The 17,709-nt window shown below is 44.6% G+C and overlaps 1 protein-coding gene across 1 annotated transcript; it reads left to right on the top strand.

Moving 5' to 3' along the window:
* Positions 1–8,088: 8,088 nt before the first annotated feature.
* LOC124671979 (pentatricopeptide repeat-containing protein At3g26540-like) lies at positions 8,089–11,516 on the top strand. Its single transcript, XM_047208290.1, has 3 exons — positions 8,089–8,094; positions 8,598–8,739; positions 9,412–11,516. Exons 1-3 carry the CDS (start codon positions 8,089–8,091, stop codon positions 11,514–11,516), a joined length of 2,253 nt encoding a protein of 750 aa, XP_047064246.1.
* The last annotated feature ends 6,193 nt before the right edge of the window (positions 11,517–17,709 follow it).

Here is a 17,709-nt window from a genome sequence, read left to right as displayed (position 1 = left end):
CCACAGGCCCTATGTTTTTGCGTAAGATTACAGGACTTCGTAACAGTGAAACTTTCAATTATAAAAGTCAATCTCCCAACATATTTAATTTATCATTATTGTGTGAGGAATTGCATGTAAGTTGCACCTTGATGATCCAGTTTTTTTATATGGAAATTTTCCATCTTTCTACTCAAGAATGGCCGTCTTGATCTTCAGTAATGCCGTAAGACAGTCTGGTGTCCTAAAACAAAGCTACTCCCTCTATCCTACAATAACTTGCTCCATTTTTTCTAAATACGAATGTATCTCCACATTTAAGCATGTCTAGATACTAACACTACTAGAAAACGGATATTTAGTTCCGGTTTTGCAAAGAAGACTACGAAATCGGGACTAAAGGCCCCCCTTTAGTCCGGGTTGTGCTGCTAATTGGGACTAAAAGCTTCTCCACGTGGGCTGTGGACGCGCGCCGAGGCGAAGGACTTTTAGTTCCGGTTTGTAATACCAACCGGGACTAAAGGCCATGACGGCTATTTATTTATTCAATTTTTTTCTAATTCTTTTCCACTCCCTCAATTTTCTATTTTTTTCAAAATTTCTAGTATTTCAGTTATTTGACTAGTTTACTCTCTAACTACACTTATTCTCAAGTCCAACTGCTCACTTGTGGTTAAACTTTTCGCTCGGTCACTCATCCCCAGACTGCTCCAACACTAGCATCCTTAACTTCTCAGTTCCTTTCATCCCGCTTCCAAGTGCTCTGACGTCCACGTTATTGATACTAGTATCATATCAATCCTATTAACATGTTGGTCACTGTGTCATACTTCTTTATTGTTTGAATTCCAAATAATTCTTTTAATAACAAAAGTAATGATGTAATAATAATTTTGAATAAATAAATTAATTAAATTGAATTTTTAAAATTGTTTTTTGCAAAACCTAAAATCTAAAAAACAATTAATGCTCACATTAGTCCAAGATCAAAACACGACTGGGAGTAATGCTACAGACAGCTCCGAACGAAAGGCCTATTTTCTACTAGTGTGAGAAAGCAAGAATCAAGTCAGAACGTGACTGTTGTGAGAGGCTGAGAGGATACACTAGAACACCACAACCAAGCGTGAAGAGGGAAAGAAGGAGAAGTTATTTATTTTCAGATTTTTTTAGATCTGATCGGTCTATTTTTAAGCTGATGTTTGAAAGCTTAAATGTTTTTGGATTGACTCCAAACTTGGTGAGTTCGTTCCTTACTTTCAATACTTCGATATGTTTAGCTGGTTTGAGATTTGGGCCATAATAGAATCAGATTTAAGAGCGATTTTGTCAGTTTTGATTATTGCAGTTTCAGCACACATCAGTTTTGGGACATGAACGGACATGAAGAGTTTAGGTATGCAAACGGTATGATTGAGATGATTGTTGTAGTACGTTGGGGACTCATATGTCTACCCTGCTTGTATATAAATTTGGTGTTGACTGGATCAATTTAAGAGCGGTTCGTTAATTACCGAATGAGGTAGAAATTGTGATATCTCTGCCTTACCTTTGGTGGTGATTGTTGTCGCTAGTGGGCAATGAGATGAAATGTGTTCTAATCTCTAGATGCTCTAGAGAAGGTTGTACCCAGGTTGCTCACCGTGAAACTTGCATGGATCGGTTGGTTCACACCCGTGGTTTTCCCCTCTTTATTTTGAGAACGGTTTCCCGTAAATCCTTGTGTCACTTGTGTATGCTTGTGTTTTCCGTTGCATATCTATTGTTTGAAGCTATCCCAATACAGGAAGCGCCATCAATGCCGACAGACGGCTCCCGTCAGCGCAGCAACATGAGACCATCAGGCCACGTCTACGCTGACAACGGCCGTTAGTGTGCCGCGTAGTTGGCGCTGACCTGCCGTCAGTTAGCGTTGGTTGACGGCCGTTAGAACTTAGAACCTACACCGATAGCATTGCCGTCGCCATACCTGACCAAGAAAAATAAAAAGGATCGTGTCCAGCCCTAACAGCTCGCGCTGCGAGGAGTTTTCCATGTGAGGCCCGCGTCCGAGCCGCCGGCGCGTTCTGGTGGTGGACGGTGCTCCGGAACTCGAGGGCGTCAGCGCGTAGAGGAGGAGGAGGGGGCGTTGGTCGTCAAATATGGGGCGTCAGAGAAGAGGAGGAGCAGGGCGTGTCGGCCATCGGCGGTGGGACGCCGGAGAAGAGGAGGAGCAATAGGCGTCGATAGAGTAGGAGTAGTGGCTGTCGGGGACGAGGTCGTCGGCCGTCGGCGGCGGGACGCCGGAGAAGAGGATGAGCAAAATGCGTTGGTAGAGTACGAGTAGTGGGTGTCAGGGACGAGGTCGTCGACTGTCGGCGGCGGGATGCCGGATAAGAGAAGGGGCGTCAGTATCACAGGAGGAGGAGGAGGCGGCGGTAGGGGATAGGGGTGGGCAGAGAGGAGGATCAGGGGCGGTAGGCCAGGTTGGGTTGGGTTTTTTTTATATCATCCTTGATTTGGGTGGTGGATTTTGGGTCGTTGGATCTTAGGACGTGGAAGGTTCAGTTCGGGCAATGGATTTAACCCCCCAAGTTCGCGCGCCTTCTATCATATGCCCCCCTTGTGTCACTGACATGTGGGGCCGGACCCCACATGTCAGCGACACAAAGGCCCACATGTCAGCGACACAAAGGGGGGCATATGATAGAAGGCGCGCGAACTGGGGGGATTATCGTGGATTTTCCCGTTCAGTTCTGGTCCTCCGAGGTTAGTTCGGTTGATCTGTGGTTAGCTGGTTTGTGCTCTCTAATTGGCCACGTTTTGAATCAAGCACAACTAATTTTAAAAAAAGTGAAACCTTCGCACTGGTCATCTTATGTGATTCTAAGAAAAATAACAAAATTGAAGTATCGCAAATATTCTATAAAAACCTTCTCTGAAATGAACTACCATGTACAAAATTCTATGGCTTTCAGGTCAAATGAGCTAGGTCATGACCTAAGGCATGGCATAATTTGTCGAAATGAGCCCATATTGCGCACACACGCGTGTATTAGGATGGCAAGCAATGTTGTTGTTGGGGGCTTTCATTGTCTTTGCACAAAAAATCCATTTTTTATTTTCCGGTCACCAAAACCGATGTTTTTTTGTGAAACTCCTACGAAGAAACCATTCCAAAATTGCGCCGCCCAAAATTTCAAGAATACTAAAATACATTGTATGTACAAATCACCAACTTCTTGCACCCTAAAATATTTCTAGGTACCTCTCACCAAAAGGACAAATTATTGTCGATTCAGTTTTAAGTAGGAGAACTTTGAACTACAAGTGCATGATAGTTTGCCCTTGATTTTTTCAAAAAAATCATTCTTAGGTTCACAACTATCTACTTAATCGTAGATCCACAATAATTTTCGAAAGATTATAACCCTAACTAAGAAAGTTATCCCCGTTGTTTCGGCCGCATTTTTAATCGAGCAAAACTAATACAAAAAAAAACTAAAAAAAAAAGTGAATCCTTCGCATTGCGTCATCTTATGTGACCTAGTTTCTACGAAAAATAACAAACTTGGAGTATCGTAAATATTATAGAAAAACTTTATCCGAAATAACCTACCATGTACAAAGTTCTATGGCTTTGAAGCCAAATGAGCTAGGTCATGACCTAAAGCATGGCATAGTTTGTCGAACTGAGCCCATATTGTGCACACCCGTGTGTATTCAGATAGAAAGCAATGTTCTTGTTGGGGGCTTTCATTGTCTTTGCGCAAAAAAAACATTTTTATTTTTCGAGCGCCAAAAGCAGGTTTTTTTGTGTGAAACTCCTACCAAGAAACATTCCAAAATTGCAACACCCAAATTTTCAAGAATACTAGAATACATTGTATGTATAAATCACCAACTGCTTGCACCTCAAAATATTTCTAGGAACCTCTCACCAAAAAGAAAAAGTGTTGCCAATTCAGCTAAAAGCGGGCGAAATTTGAACTACGGGTGCATGATAGTTTTCCCTTGATTTTTTTTCAAAAAAATCAGTTTTAGGTTCACAGCTATCTATCGAGAGTGGATTTTGTACACCCACGCATGGGTGTGGGTGTTTCCGTCACCGTCCATTGTGCTTTGAGATTCGGATAAAAAGAGGAGAGAGAAAGGAATCTTTCCATCTACCATGGTGGGCACGAATCTCAAGGAATAAATGGACGGTGATGGAAACACCCACACCCATGCGTGGGTGTACAAAAGTATTTCCGCTATCTATTTCATCATATATCTACAAAGTGTTTCGAAAGATTATAACCCTAGGTAAGAAAGTTCATCCTCGATGTTTTGGCTACATTTTGAATCCACCACAACTAATTCAAAAAAAATCAAAAAGTGATACATTCTCACTGTGCCATCTTATATGGCCTACTTTCTAGGAAAATAACAAACTTCGAGTATGGCATATATTAGGAAAAAAACTTCTCTGAAATAACCTACCATGTACATAATTCTATGGCTTTTAGGTTAAATGAGCTAGGTTATAAGCAAAAGCATGTCAAAGTTTTTTGAACGGAGACCATATTGCGGACACACATGTGTATTCAGTTGGCAACAATGTTGTTGTTGGAGGCTTTTATTGTCTTCGCAGAAAAAATCCATTTTTTTCTGAGCACCAAATGCGGGATTTTTTTTTGTGAAGCACCTACCAAGAAACCATTTCAAAATTGCACCGTCCAAATTTTCAAGAATACTAGACTATATTATATGTACAAATCACCAACTCCTTGTGCCTCAAAATATTTCTAGGTACCTCTCACTGAAAGGACAAATTATTGTTGATTCAGATGGAAGCGGGTGAAATTTGAACTACATGTGCATGATAGTTTGCCCTTGATTTTTTCAAAAAATTATTTTTAGGTTCACAACTATCTATTTCATCATAGATCTACAAAGAGTTTCGGAATATTATAAACCTAGGTAAGAAAATTCATCCCCACTGTTTTGGCCGCATTTTAAATCAAGCACAACTAATAAAAAACTTAAAAAATGTGAAACCTTCACACTGCGTCATCTTATTCTATCGATTTCAGGTCAAATGAGCTAGATCATGACCTAAAGCATGGCATAGTTTGTGGAACTGAGCCCATACTGTGCACATGTGTGTGTATTTAGATAGAAAGCAATGTTGTTGTTGGGGTCTTCCATTGTATTTGCACAAAAAATTCATTTTTTTTATTTTCCGAGCGGGGGTTTTTATTTGAAGCACCTACCAAAAACCATTCCAAAATTGCACCACCCAAATTTTCAAAGAATACTAGACTACATTTTATGTAAAAATCACCAGCTGTTTGCACCTCAAAATTTAGGTACCTCTCACCAAAAAGACAAATTATTGCCGATTCAGCTAGAAGCAGGCGAAATTTGAACTACAAGTGCATGATAGTTTGCCCTTGATTTTTTCAAAAATAATCATTTTTTAGGTTCACAACTATCTATTTAATCATAGATCCACAATGAGTTTCGAAAGATTATAACCCTAGCTAAGAAAGTTCATCCCCGTTGTTTTGGCCGCATTTTGAATCGAGAAAAACTAATTCAAAAAAAAAATCAAAAAATTGTGAAACCTTCGCATTGCGTTATCTTATGTGACCTAGTTTCTACGAAAAATAGCAAACTTGGAGTATCGTAAATATTATAGAAAAACTTTATCTGAAATGACCTACGATTTATAAAGTTCTTTGGCTTTAAGGTCAAATGAGCTAGGTCATGACCTAAAGCATGGCATGGTTTGTCGGACTGAGCCCATATTGTGCACACGCCTGTGTATTCAGATAGTAATGTTGTTGTTGGGGGTTTTTTTATTGTCTTTGCAAAAAAAAATCCATTTTCTATTTTCCGAGCGCCAAAAGCGGGGGTTTTTGTGTAGCACCTACCAAGAAACCATTCCAAAATTGCACCACCCAATTTTTCAAACAATACTTGACTACATAATATGTACAAATCACCAACTGCTTGCACCTCAAATTATTTCTAGGCACCTCTCACGAAAAGGACAAATTATTGCCGATTCAGCTGGACGCATGTGAAATTTGAACTACACGTGCATGATAGTTTGCCCTTGATTTTTTTTCAAAAAATCTTTTTTAGGTTCACATCTATCTATTTTATCATTGAACTACAAAGACTTTCAAAAAATTATGCATCTAGGTAAGAAAGTTGTAAGGGTATATTACCCCTATGTGTGGTTTTAGTAATTAGTGACAACCCCTATGGACTAATGATTTCATTGAGTTTATATGAAGTAATATTCCATAGGTACTACTTGTATATTCCATGTTTTGGATTCAATTATGGATGCCATGAAGATAAAGATATACCTTGTGTATTGGCATCAAAATCATCGATTTGAAGATATATATGTGATATGATCAAGAAGAAGAAATGAAGATAGAGTTCTTATGTGGAACTCAATATTAGCCATGCTCTAGCTTATGTGATAAGCAATGAATGATCAAGATCTTGAGAGCTTGATTCCAAGTGAAGAATTCAAGTTATGGCTCTAAGTCGGTGTTATGATAGTCTCGTAAGTTGAGCTATGATTGACTAATATTTAGCGCATGCAAACAAATGAAGAATTCTTTATACACCTTAAGATAGTATGATAGAGCATGAGAATATACAAGGTTTACTAATACAAAGAGTGAAGAATAGATCCAAGTTTGGTCAACACATGAAGCATGAAAAATGTGCCACGTGAAGTCACGTGGTATGGTAAGCCTTGTCAATTATGCTTCATGAACTAACCCATCATATATATTCTTGTGTTGTCTATGTGGGTTAGGTATCTTTCCATGGGCATGCATCAAAAGTGAGATCTCATATAGCCCATGAGAGGATGACGACAAGTGGTGATCGTCATCAAGGTTGAGTTGGGCAAGTTCAAGTTGAGCATCTCGAGAGGATCATATGCTTGAAACTTGCCGTCCATTTGGTGATAATGGACATGTGAAGATGTGCATCAATGGAGCTTTCCCATCATAGTGTATGAAGGAGCATTTGTGAGTCTTCACGAAGCAACAATGATCAAGTGAGGCATTGCGGCTTGAGTGGAGCTTGAAGATTTATCATCAAGATCAAGCGGGATGCGCAAGGCAAAGGTATGACCTTGATAGGTTTTCCTTTACCGATCTCAAGGTGGTTGATGGGAGATCGGATTATAGGATAGATAGCCGCACTATCAAGAGGGGCTTTCGGTTGGGTAACTTGATCACATCGTCTCCTAGTTGGCTTGGTTGGTGTCCCAGTGACCTCTTCTTGGAAGATTGTGAAGGGGGCCGAGCTTCTCCTTCGTGGAGCTTGTGAAGTGGTTGTGGAGCTTGTCGTGTCCGGAATGGAGGAAAAGCTAACCATAAGGAAAGGGCCATTATCCTTCGTGGGTTTGGCTCGGAGAAGAAGGTGAGCCTTCGTGGCGTTGGAGAATCCTTCGTGGGACCTCCACCTCTCCAAACGTGACGTACCTTCTTGCAAAGGAAGGGAACACGGGAATATATCTTCGTCTCCGCGTGTCTCGGTTATTTCTATACCCGAGCTTACTTTCCTTGTGATAGCCATCGAGCTTGAAGTATCTATTATATCTTGCTATCACTTGTTCATATATATATTGTGCCTATCTTGCTTATCTCTAGTTGTTGTTGTTGCACTTAGTTGAGCCTAGCATATTTAGGGTTTGTGCTTATAGAATAAACATAGTTTAATTCCGCATTCTTACAAGCCAAATATGTAAGAGTTTTTAAACGTCTATTCACCCCCGCTCTAGGTGACATCTCGTCCTTTCAAAAGTTCATGCCCTCCCTTTGAATAGAAGCATTAATATGAAAAGGTCGGCGTAGCTCTCAAAAACTAACATTGTCTCACACTTGTTAGCCAGTAGGAATCGAGCGAAACATGGAGGCAGCTATGCCGACGGCCAGAGCAACGCCAAAGGAAGACGTCGGTGTAGGCCGAGCTATGTCGACGGCTGTTCTACGCCGACGTTATAGTAGTGGGCTGGCCTTTCCAACGACCTACACCGACGTCCCCGATAAATGGCCACCGGGGTTTATTGTTTTCCTGTAGTACGTGTCCTCGGATTTAATTATTTCACACATGCTGGTAGGTTGTGAGGTTGTGTTTCTCCTCACCGTCTGCCCCAAGAGATACAAGCGTATCGAGATAAGGGTCTATTTACGTTCTTTTGTTGTCTGATGTCACTCTGGGCATTCAGGAAATCTCGAAATGTCGGGATGGAAAATTCAGGAAAAAATATTTCAGGTTACGAAGAATGACATATGAAAGTGCATCATAATATCATAATATTTGATCCCCAACAATTGAGATTCACGATTGGAAATTCTTTAATATCCCGACAAAGTTGTCAGAATTGTGATTCTGAATCAGATCGGAACCTCTATGGTAGGATCACAAACCGTAGGATATGAAATTCTAGAATAGTAAAATCTTAGATTCTACTTACCATAATCGTTGAATTGTTTCACTCAATTTGAGTCGTAAAGTCGTAGAATCGTATAGTAAAATTACATTTCTGACAACTATGAGCCTGAAACTTCGCACTGAACAAAAGAAACTGACACCAAGAATCAGTGTTGGAGGTGTAGTCCTTCATCGACACGCTGGAGGTGCAGCTTGCGGTCCTCCACGACGAGGCGAGGAGGATGGAGGGCGGAGGCATCCCGTCGAGCGCCGAGGTCGACGTGGAGGTGTTGACAGAAGAGGACGATGGGGAGGTGTCGACTGACGGCACGGGAGAGCGGGGAGAGTGGAGAAGATGATGTGCGCTTGTGGTACTCGTAGTCTAGGGTTACACACCTAGCTCCACTTGGGCTGGGCTCGAGGCTTCTCCATGTCTAGGCTTTCTAAATTCTGAATGTTGATGTGCTCCTCGGGATATTCAGGTGTTAAGACTATAAGCCTAAAATTTCTCAAAGAAATTTGGAAATTCCAAACACCTTCGTGAATAGGTGCTCGGGTTTTTTTTTGGGTTCTAGATTAGGAATTTCGGGTCCGAGATTTGGATATATGTCTGAAGTGATTCTGATGTAAATAATACTACCTTCATCCTAAAACTTAAGGCTTATATTATTTTTAGAAAGCCAAACTATGTCATGTTTGTCTCAGTTTTTAACAAAAATCATAACATGCAAAATACAAATTCAATATCATTATAGATAATGAAATATATTGATAGATAATAAAATATATTTTTATATGGTATCTACAAAACATCATACTTGATAAATTTTTCTAAAGTTTGATAAAACTTTACTTGGTTTGACTTTTTTTTTTAAAAAAAATAAGCCTTAAGCTCAGTGGGGTGGAGGTAGTAAAGAGTAAAGAGGTACAGTACAATAAAGTTGTAAAAAAAAAAGGAAAACCGAAAACATTGTTCCTTTTCGTTGTCCTTCCCGCGAGCCGCGGCCATGGCCGCCGCCGCCACCTCTAGTTCCGCCGCAATCGTGTCAGCAACCTCCGCCCACATAGCCGCCGGACGCCTCTTTGCTGCCCTAGACACCCTCACCCCTGCCTGGTACTCCTCCCCGATTCCTTCCTCTCTGTACGCATCCCTCCTCCGCTTGGCCACGTCCCACCGCTCCCTCTCCGCCGCCCGCCGTATCGCGGCCCACTTCGTCGCTTCCACGTATTCCCCCTCCACCTCCACCTCCCGCTCACCAGTACCCACCTTCCTTTTGAACCGCGCAATCGAGTCTCTTGCTGCCTGCGGCAGCCTCGCCGACGCGCGGGAGTTGTTTGAGTTAATGCCACGCCGGGATGGCGGTTCTTGGAATGCTATCATCTACGCTTCCTCCCGCGCCGGGAAGCCCACTGAGGCGCTTTCCCTCTTTGCTGATATGTACTCCCTCGGCGTTCGTCCCAACAATATTACAATGGCATCAGTTCTCGCCTGTTGCGCCGAGTGCCTCAACCTGTGTGGCGCCCAGCAGCTCCACGGCCATATCTCAAAGCGGGAGTTTCAGTCCAATGTCATTCTTGGTACGGCACTGGTCGATGTGTACGGGAAGTGTTTGTTGCTTCCACAGGCGAGGCGGGCATTTGATGGTATTTTGGAACCTAACGCCATTTCGTGGAATGTCATTATCCGGCGTTATCTTCTTGCTGGGATGGGGGATATGGCGGTTGACATGTTCTTCAGGATGGTTTGGGCAGGAGTTAGGCCGCTTGTTTATACTGTTTCACATGCAATTAGTGCTTGCCGGGATAACAATGCGCTTAAAGAAGGACGGTGCATACATACTTTTGTGCTCCGACATGGGTATGAGCAGCATGTGCATGTGCAGAGCGCGGTCGTGGATCTGTACGCCAAATGTGGTGCCATCGATGCAGCCCAAAGGCTCTTCAACTTGGCACCAGTGAAGGACATGGTAATATCAACTTCAATTTTGTCTGGGCTGGCTTCTTGTGGGAGGATTGATGATGCAAAGAGGGTGTTCGAGGGAATGGAAGAGCGCAATCTAGTGTCCTGGAATGCTATGTTAACCGGCTATATCAGGTCCATGGATCTGACTGGTGCTTTGCATTTCTTCCAACAGATGAGGAAGGAGACAAAGGAGTTTGATGCTGTTACACTTGGTTCAGTGCTCAATGCTTGTACTGGGATGCTTGATATCGGGAAAGGTGAAGAGGTTCATGCATTCGCTTTCAAGTCTGGTTTGTTCAGTTACCCTTTCCTGAAGAATGCTCTTCTGAGGATGTACCGCAAGTGCGGATGTCTGAGGAGTGCAGAACGGCTTCTTGTATTCGAGATGGGATCAGACAGAGACTTATACTCCTGGAACTCGCTTATCTCAGGTTATGAACGCCACTCCATGAGTGAAGCAGCTCTTTATGCACTGAGTGAGATGCAATCTGAGGTAACTCCTAACCAGTCCACGTTCAGCTCGGCGCTGGCAGCCTGTGCCAACATTTTTCTGCTTAAGCACGGCAAGCAGATTCACGCGTATGTTATCAGAAATGGCTATGAGGTTGATGATATACTGCGAAGTGCACTGGTTGACATGTACTGCAAGTGCAGGCTGTTGGAGTGTGCCATCAGGGTATTTGAGGCAGGGACGTCTCGTGACGTCATCCTGTGGAATTCAATGATCTTCGGATGTGCTCACAGTGGCAAAGGTGATTATGGGCTTGAACTGTTTGATGAAATGCAGAAGCAGGGTATTAGGGCAGACTCCGCCACTTTCTTTGGCGCACTGGTTTCATGTATCAGCGAGGGGCATGTTGAGTTAGGGAGGAATTATTTCACTCGGATGATTGATGAATCCATCATTCCTCGCATGGAGCACTATGAATGCATGATTGAGCTGTTCGGCAAGCATGGATACATGGCTGAGCTCGAGGAGTTTGTGGACCACATGCCATTTGAGCCCACATTTGCAATGTGGCTATGGATCTTTGACTGCTGCAGGGAATATGGCAATAGGAAATTAGGGGAGCGGGCTGCCAAGTGCATCAAGGACAGCAATCCCCTGACACACGTTCGATATGAGGCCACTCCTGGCTAGTAGTGCAGTGATGGTGGCAGTGAAGAGTCTGTGTCACTTATGAGCTTCGAAGAAGGATTGAGGTTGCCCCTGTGAGTGCCGTGTCATGACTATGAGCTGAAATGCTTAATTGCCGAGTCAAGGAACAGACTGCATAAGAATTTTCAGCTGCGTGTGAACTCATAGCATCAGTGTTGGCAAGACTACCCTCGACAAGCGATTGAGCTGAAGACAGGGTCTTTGGGCTGAACACGGAGCTCGTGTTTTATGTAATTGACATATAACAACGTGTCCTCGAGCTTTCCTCTCAGATGACTGATGAGTATGAATTGGAGCTCAGTTTGGTGACAGACATAGTCTTGTATCAGTGAAGTTCCTTTCTGAGTTGCTGACCTGATGTTGCATGGTTCTTCTGTTCTTTTTTATTTTGCAATGACGTAAGTCTATGTTCAGTGCTGGGACTCCCTCTCTACAACGATTGCTCTCTGCGTCCCCATCGGGCAGGAAGACGTTGATAAAGTTGTAAATTACTCCATCTGTTCCATAATTCTTGTGGTACTTATTTGTAACTAAAACCGTGACAAGAATGATGGAACAGAGGGAGTACATATTTGTAAAAGAAAACTGTACAGTGCCAGTTCGACATAATTAATTTCTTGTGTCAGCATTCCTAATAATACATGATAGAGAAAAAGATGCAATTATTTTTTTGGTTGAGAATGCGGAAACAGCGACTGGGATGCTCAATCTTTGGCCTGTTTATAGTGTTATTTCGCATGAATTTATACATTTTTTCCGTAGGAAGGAAGCAAACTATTTCAATTTTAGATAAGCCACTTGTGAACAGTGAAAATGATACTAGGAAGAGTATTTGGCTATTTGCCTCTCCGAACTACCCTGGTGTTCTGGCGTGGTGTGAATTTATTACTCCCTGCATTAGGAAGAGTAGTACTCCTACGTATTCAGTATTGCCCTTGCCCCGTCCTTGCTGCTCTGTTCTTCGTCCTTGCTGCTGGCGTCGTCGCCAGCAAGCTGTAGCCGTGCCGCGCAATTCACTCCTTTTTAGCTTCAGAAATGAGAGTCTCCTAATGAGGAGAGCGAGCTCTTGCCAAAGCGCACGATCCAGCGAATGCGAATCATATCAGCCAGATTTTGTACAAGACGTTGGCGTGCTGCCGTGCTCGATGAATAACACTGCACTAATTTGATGGTACATTGTAATGAGCATGTGGGTTTCTACTTGTTCACGAATATATTCTTAAGGCTGCCACTGGCTACCCATCATCTATGCCCAAACCCATACCCACTCTATTTGGGGATGGTATACCCTCCCAACGGCATCCTTATCTATTCTATTGGTGTGTCACCAGTTGCGGCCACTCTGATAACAGTGGAGTTTGACGGCGACAACGACACGCTCGATCCCGCGGTCACGGAGCATGTCGGAGGAGAAGCTATCGGCAGGTCGAAGGGTTGGGGACGGCGCGCGCGCGGTAGACGCATGGGATGGGACCTCGCGCGGCCGCCTGAGGGGAGAGGGGGCAGGGGAGGCCAGGCGCCGCGCCCGAGATGGAGCAGGGAGATCGGGCGGCCGCCGCGTGAGACACCGGAATAGGGTCGAAAATGGCGCCGGCGTGGCCAGCCGACCGTCTGTGCTAGTTGGAAAACGTCGGCGGCGGCGCTTGCCTTTTTTGCCGGGTGCGCCAGAGTTTGTCAACTAGCGCCTACGCGCTCCCTAGACACGTCCTACAAAAAAGATCCTAGGGATCCATCCGAATACGTCCATGTTTCACCATCCCCTTTCACAAAACGGAAGCCGAGCTGCTTCCTCGATCGGAAATTCGGAAGCCCGTACCACAAATCATCACACAAAATCTCATGTTCGTGTTCTTGCGGCGAGGCGATGGGCCGCGACGAGGACCAGCCGCCGAAGCCCCGAGACGCGACCGCTGCTCGCATCGACGGCAGGGAGGAGACGACGACGGAGGACCATGCGGCGCGCCTGCCGACCGACGTGCTCGCCGAGATTCTGCGCCGCGTCCCGCCGCTCTGGATCGCCGCGGCCTGCTGCGTGTGCAGGGCGTGGCGCGATGCCGTGGACGGCCGCCGCCTCCTGCGCGCCGACCTGCTCCCGGTATCGCTGGCCGGACTCTTCGTCCACTTTGACGAGCATAAGCTCCCGGAGTTCCTCGCCCGCCCCTCTCCCTCCGCGGCCGCCCGCGCCGTCAGCGGCAACCTCAGCTTCCTGCCTTCCGCCAGCCCCCACTGCGGCTATTCCTGGGACGTGGACGGCGTCGAGTGGAAAAGCTATAACATCAAGGACCACTGCAACGGGCTACTCCTACTTAAGAATAACCGCGTGGTTAACCCCGCCACCCGACGGTGGAATACTCTGCCGGCGGCACCGGCTAAGCGCGGTGCAGGGAATGTCAAGTACCGGGCTCGGTTAGCCTACGATCCGATGGTATCACCGTACTATGAGGTAATTAACATCCCCACTCTACGTTTCTATCGGCGTGAAGAGGACGTAGACCCCTTGATGGAGGAATCGGAGTGGCTGCCGTCCATGTGCAAGATGTATGTTTTCTCGTCAAAGTTGGGCTCTTGGGAGGAAAAGGATTTCGTCCGACAAGGTGATGCCGCGGGGACTGCTGGCGAGGCGCGAGAGCGTTATTGCGAATTTTCAGCCGCCTACTTTCGAGGAGCGCTTTTTTTTTTTTGAACTTCGGCACTTTATTGATCAAATATAATCAGTACAAAGCGTTTCCCGGATACAATCCGGTATCACATGTCTAAAGGAAATAAAACCATACAACTCGGCCCTACGAGCTAAAATGTGTGCCGATTCATTGAGATTACGGGAGATATGACAGAAAGATATGGAGGAAAACGACGCCGCCATCTTCTGTATGTCCTGGATGACCACTCCCAAGTATGAGCGATCCATGGTGGTGGCCCTGATGCGCTGTACCATCGACAGGCAATCGGACGCTAACACGACTTGATCAAAACCCTCCTCGCTAGCGAAAGACAATGCACGTCTAGCAGCCAGTGCTTCAGCAAGTTCTGGCGTTGTAACCTCAAGAAGAAGCTCACTGCTGCTAAGCATATACCTCTGTGGTTCCTGATCACAACGCCGACTCCCGTTCGCTTGGAGGTCTTGAAAATTGCTGCATCTACATTTATTTGGACCTTTCCCTCCGGCGGCGGACTCCATATAGCAACAGACGACTTGGAATCACGCCTATGGTTAGAGAGAGGTTTGTATAGATGCAGCTCAATCATGTCAACATACCCTTTGATTTGCTCGGCCAGTTCTCGGGGGCTCTTCATATGATCACCGTTGCGCACCCCATTTCTTGCATTCCAAAGATGCCAGAAAGCCACTGCCAGCAAAGTATTCCCCCTATGATCGGACCTAGAAATGAAATCAAAAGTCCAGACCTTAGGGTTAATGAAATTTTTCCTCTGTAGTTTGATTGAGAAGAATGCTTTATCTACACTGTCAAACTGATTTCCTCATGAGGTATACGAGTTACCTACACCGCTTATAATCGTTTAATAATTCATTGGAGTTTTATCTTATTGGCCTGTTTTTAATGTATGTTGATTTGACTTCGCAGAATATCATCATCTAACAATACATACAGTGTAATCAAACCACCAGCGGATCATAAAGGGGAGCGCTATCTGCAAATGAAAATAGCAAAGTCTGAAAAGGGCGTCTACTTCGTGGCACTTGAGGCGAGATGGCATAAAGACAAGCGCTGGCTTCGAGTTTGGATCCTTAACGAATCGTCTGGTCAGATGGTGTGGGTGCTGAAGCATGACATAGACCTTAAGCACACACCATGTCAGTGGTTTTGCAGACGAGCTAAATGGATCTTAGAAGATATTAACTACCGCATGTTCCGTGCTTCTAGTTATCCGGAAGACGGCAACAGAGAAACAGCGGCGGGCAAATTTGAATGGAACTCTGATGAGGATGTTGAGGACACAGACATAGTGGATCATGGATACTTAGAAGACAGGGAAGGTTTAGTTTATGACATTAAGCTACTTGGGCTTCATCCGTATAAAGAGATTGTCTTCTTGGACGCATCACAAGAGACATGTCTTGCATATCATTTGAATGGCTCCAGGATTGAAGAATTGGGAGATATATACCCAAGGGATTATTATTGGTTCAAAGTGTTAGGTAATGAACAGGAGCGGGTCTATTCTTTCCCATACACCCCATGCTGGATTGAAGAGTTCTCTGGAAACAATTAGTCCAGAAGTTCATCCTACATATGGGCCTATGTTATTTGCCTGAGCAACGTAATAAACAGCTTGCACAAAATGTTGGGCCTATGTTATTTGTCCATTTATTTGAGCGATGTAATAAATGTCTTGCACAAGATGCTTGATTCATCTTTTCTTTATATGTATTTATAAGGATTGGTTAACCTTTAGTTGATATTTAGTTGTACTTGTTTTGTTTATATGTATTTATACGGATTTATCAGCTAGTTTCTCTTAAATTATGAATTTTAGAAATATCTATTTCTCTACTTGAATTGCTCCCGGTTGAACTCACTCGGTTGGAGTGAATTCTCTGAATAAGCAAAGTGTCTCCTCTGTAGAACATGCATGTTTCTTTTGCTCTTCAGAAGTTTAGGGGTACAAAGGTCAACAAGGCAAACAAGTAAGCCCCCTTAGTCTAAATAAGTGTCCATGTATTTTGGGATAGCATTAACAACTTGCATAACACAAAACAACATTTTATCCCATGTTCATAATTACTTCCACTTTGGGTAGATCATAATTAAGTTATTGCATATTGTTAATTCACATCCAGTATCTTGTCCTGATTGTTTGGGTAGCCATGAAGAATCAAGCAAGCATGTATGCGCGTTTTCTCTCCTTCTTGCTTAGGGACGGATTGGTGTCCAAATAGAATAATTTACGTGGATGTAGAATGAAGACATGTAGTGCAATTTATACTAATCACTGAGATATGCATGATTCCACTTTTGCACCCCTAGGTACCACAATACTTTGTGCGGCAGTTTCATCAGACGAAAGAGGGTCCATTTATATTTTCAGTGGTGACCGCAAGTCCGCAACCTTCCCGCGCATGTGTGTACCTAGGTACGTCCTTTTGATGACAGATAAAATGTTTTTTTTCAGAAAAGTCCAGCTACAACGATTTATTCCTCGGAGCAACAGAACGAACACCACCAAGACAACACTATAAGTTCAACAATATCCTCACTCTCAAAACAATGCATTCGACAAAAAAACATTGCTAGACACAATTAATTAAGATCGGATCTTCGATTTTTCACTCTGAAAGGTAAGACTATAAACTTCTCATGTGTAGTTGCCCACACTAGCATGCCCCTGCTCCAAGTCACGAAACACCAAGCCAATTCCTCATCGCTACCCGGATTCGAACCATCATCGCTAGTCCTCAGATCTCGGCTTTCATGACATTCTCCGCCAGCACGATAGAACCAGAACATGCCCCATGATATTAACAACTAGCAGAGTTTCGAAGTGCTCCCTTTGAAAGCGTTCAGAGAAATAAAACACGACGATCGAATCTCACCCGATCCAACAATCTCCGGTGGAGTACGCGGACGAAGCCTTCTGGAACACGCCATTGCAGCCATATCAATTAGGTCAGGCAATCGGTAGGTCTTCATCTTGATAGGAGGAGAAACCCTAGGACCGCCACCATTATTCGCGAGACCGGCATGCCCCCACGCCGCCGGCCGCCTCCATGCTAGATTAGCCGGAGAGGAAATATGCAGTCCAGGCGCAAGGCTGCAAGTGCCGACGATCTCGGCTCGATGATCCAGCATGCCGCCATGCTCGTCGAAGGGAGACGCACAGCCTCCTCGTCACCTCCGCACCGATGGAGGGCCTCAGGAGTCAGGCTCCGCCCAGAAAGCCGCGCCGCCTTGTGCTCCCATCAAAATTCCCCCATCTCCCAAGGAACCCAACGGGCCGCGGCTCTCCATCCCAACCGCCGTCTTTGATGCGGAGGGTGCTGCTACCGCTGCCCGTGAGGGAAGCGGCAGCGGCGACCAGGGGATGGGGGTGGAGGCGGTCTGGGTTTCAGGTTGGAGGGCGCCTCCAGAGCTGTAACACCCCAGGTTTCCAGATAGTTGCGGGGTAGATTTAGGAAAAGGATGTGCATCTCATCGCAAAAACTGGGAAAATTTCG

The sequence above is a fragment of the Lolium rigidum genome, chromosome 7 (assembly GCF_022539505.1).
Source record: "Lolium rigidum isolate FL_2022 chromosome 7, APGP_CSIRO_Lrig_0.1, whole genome shotgun sequence".
In the NCBI taxonomy this organism is placed as follows: domain Eukaryota; kingdom Viridiplantae; phylum Streptophyta; class Magnoliopsida; order Poales; family Poaceae; genus Lolium; species Lolium rigidum.
Note: the sequence above shows the minus strand (reverse complement) of the source record. Positions and strands in the feature narration are given on the sequence as shown.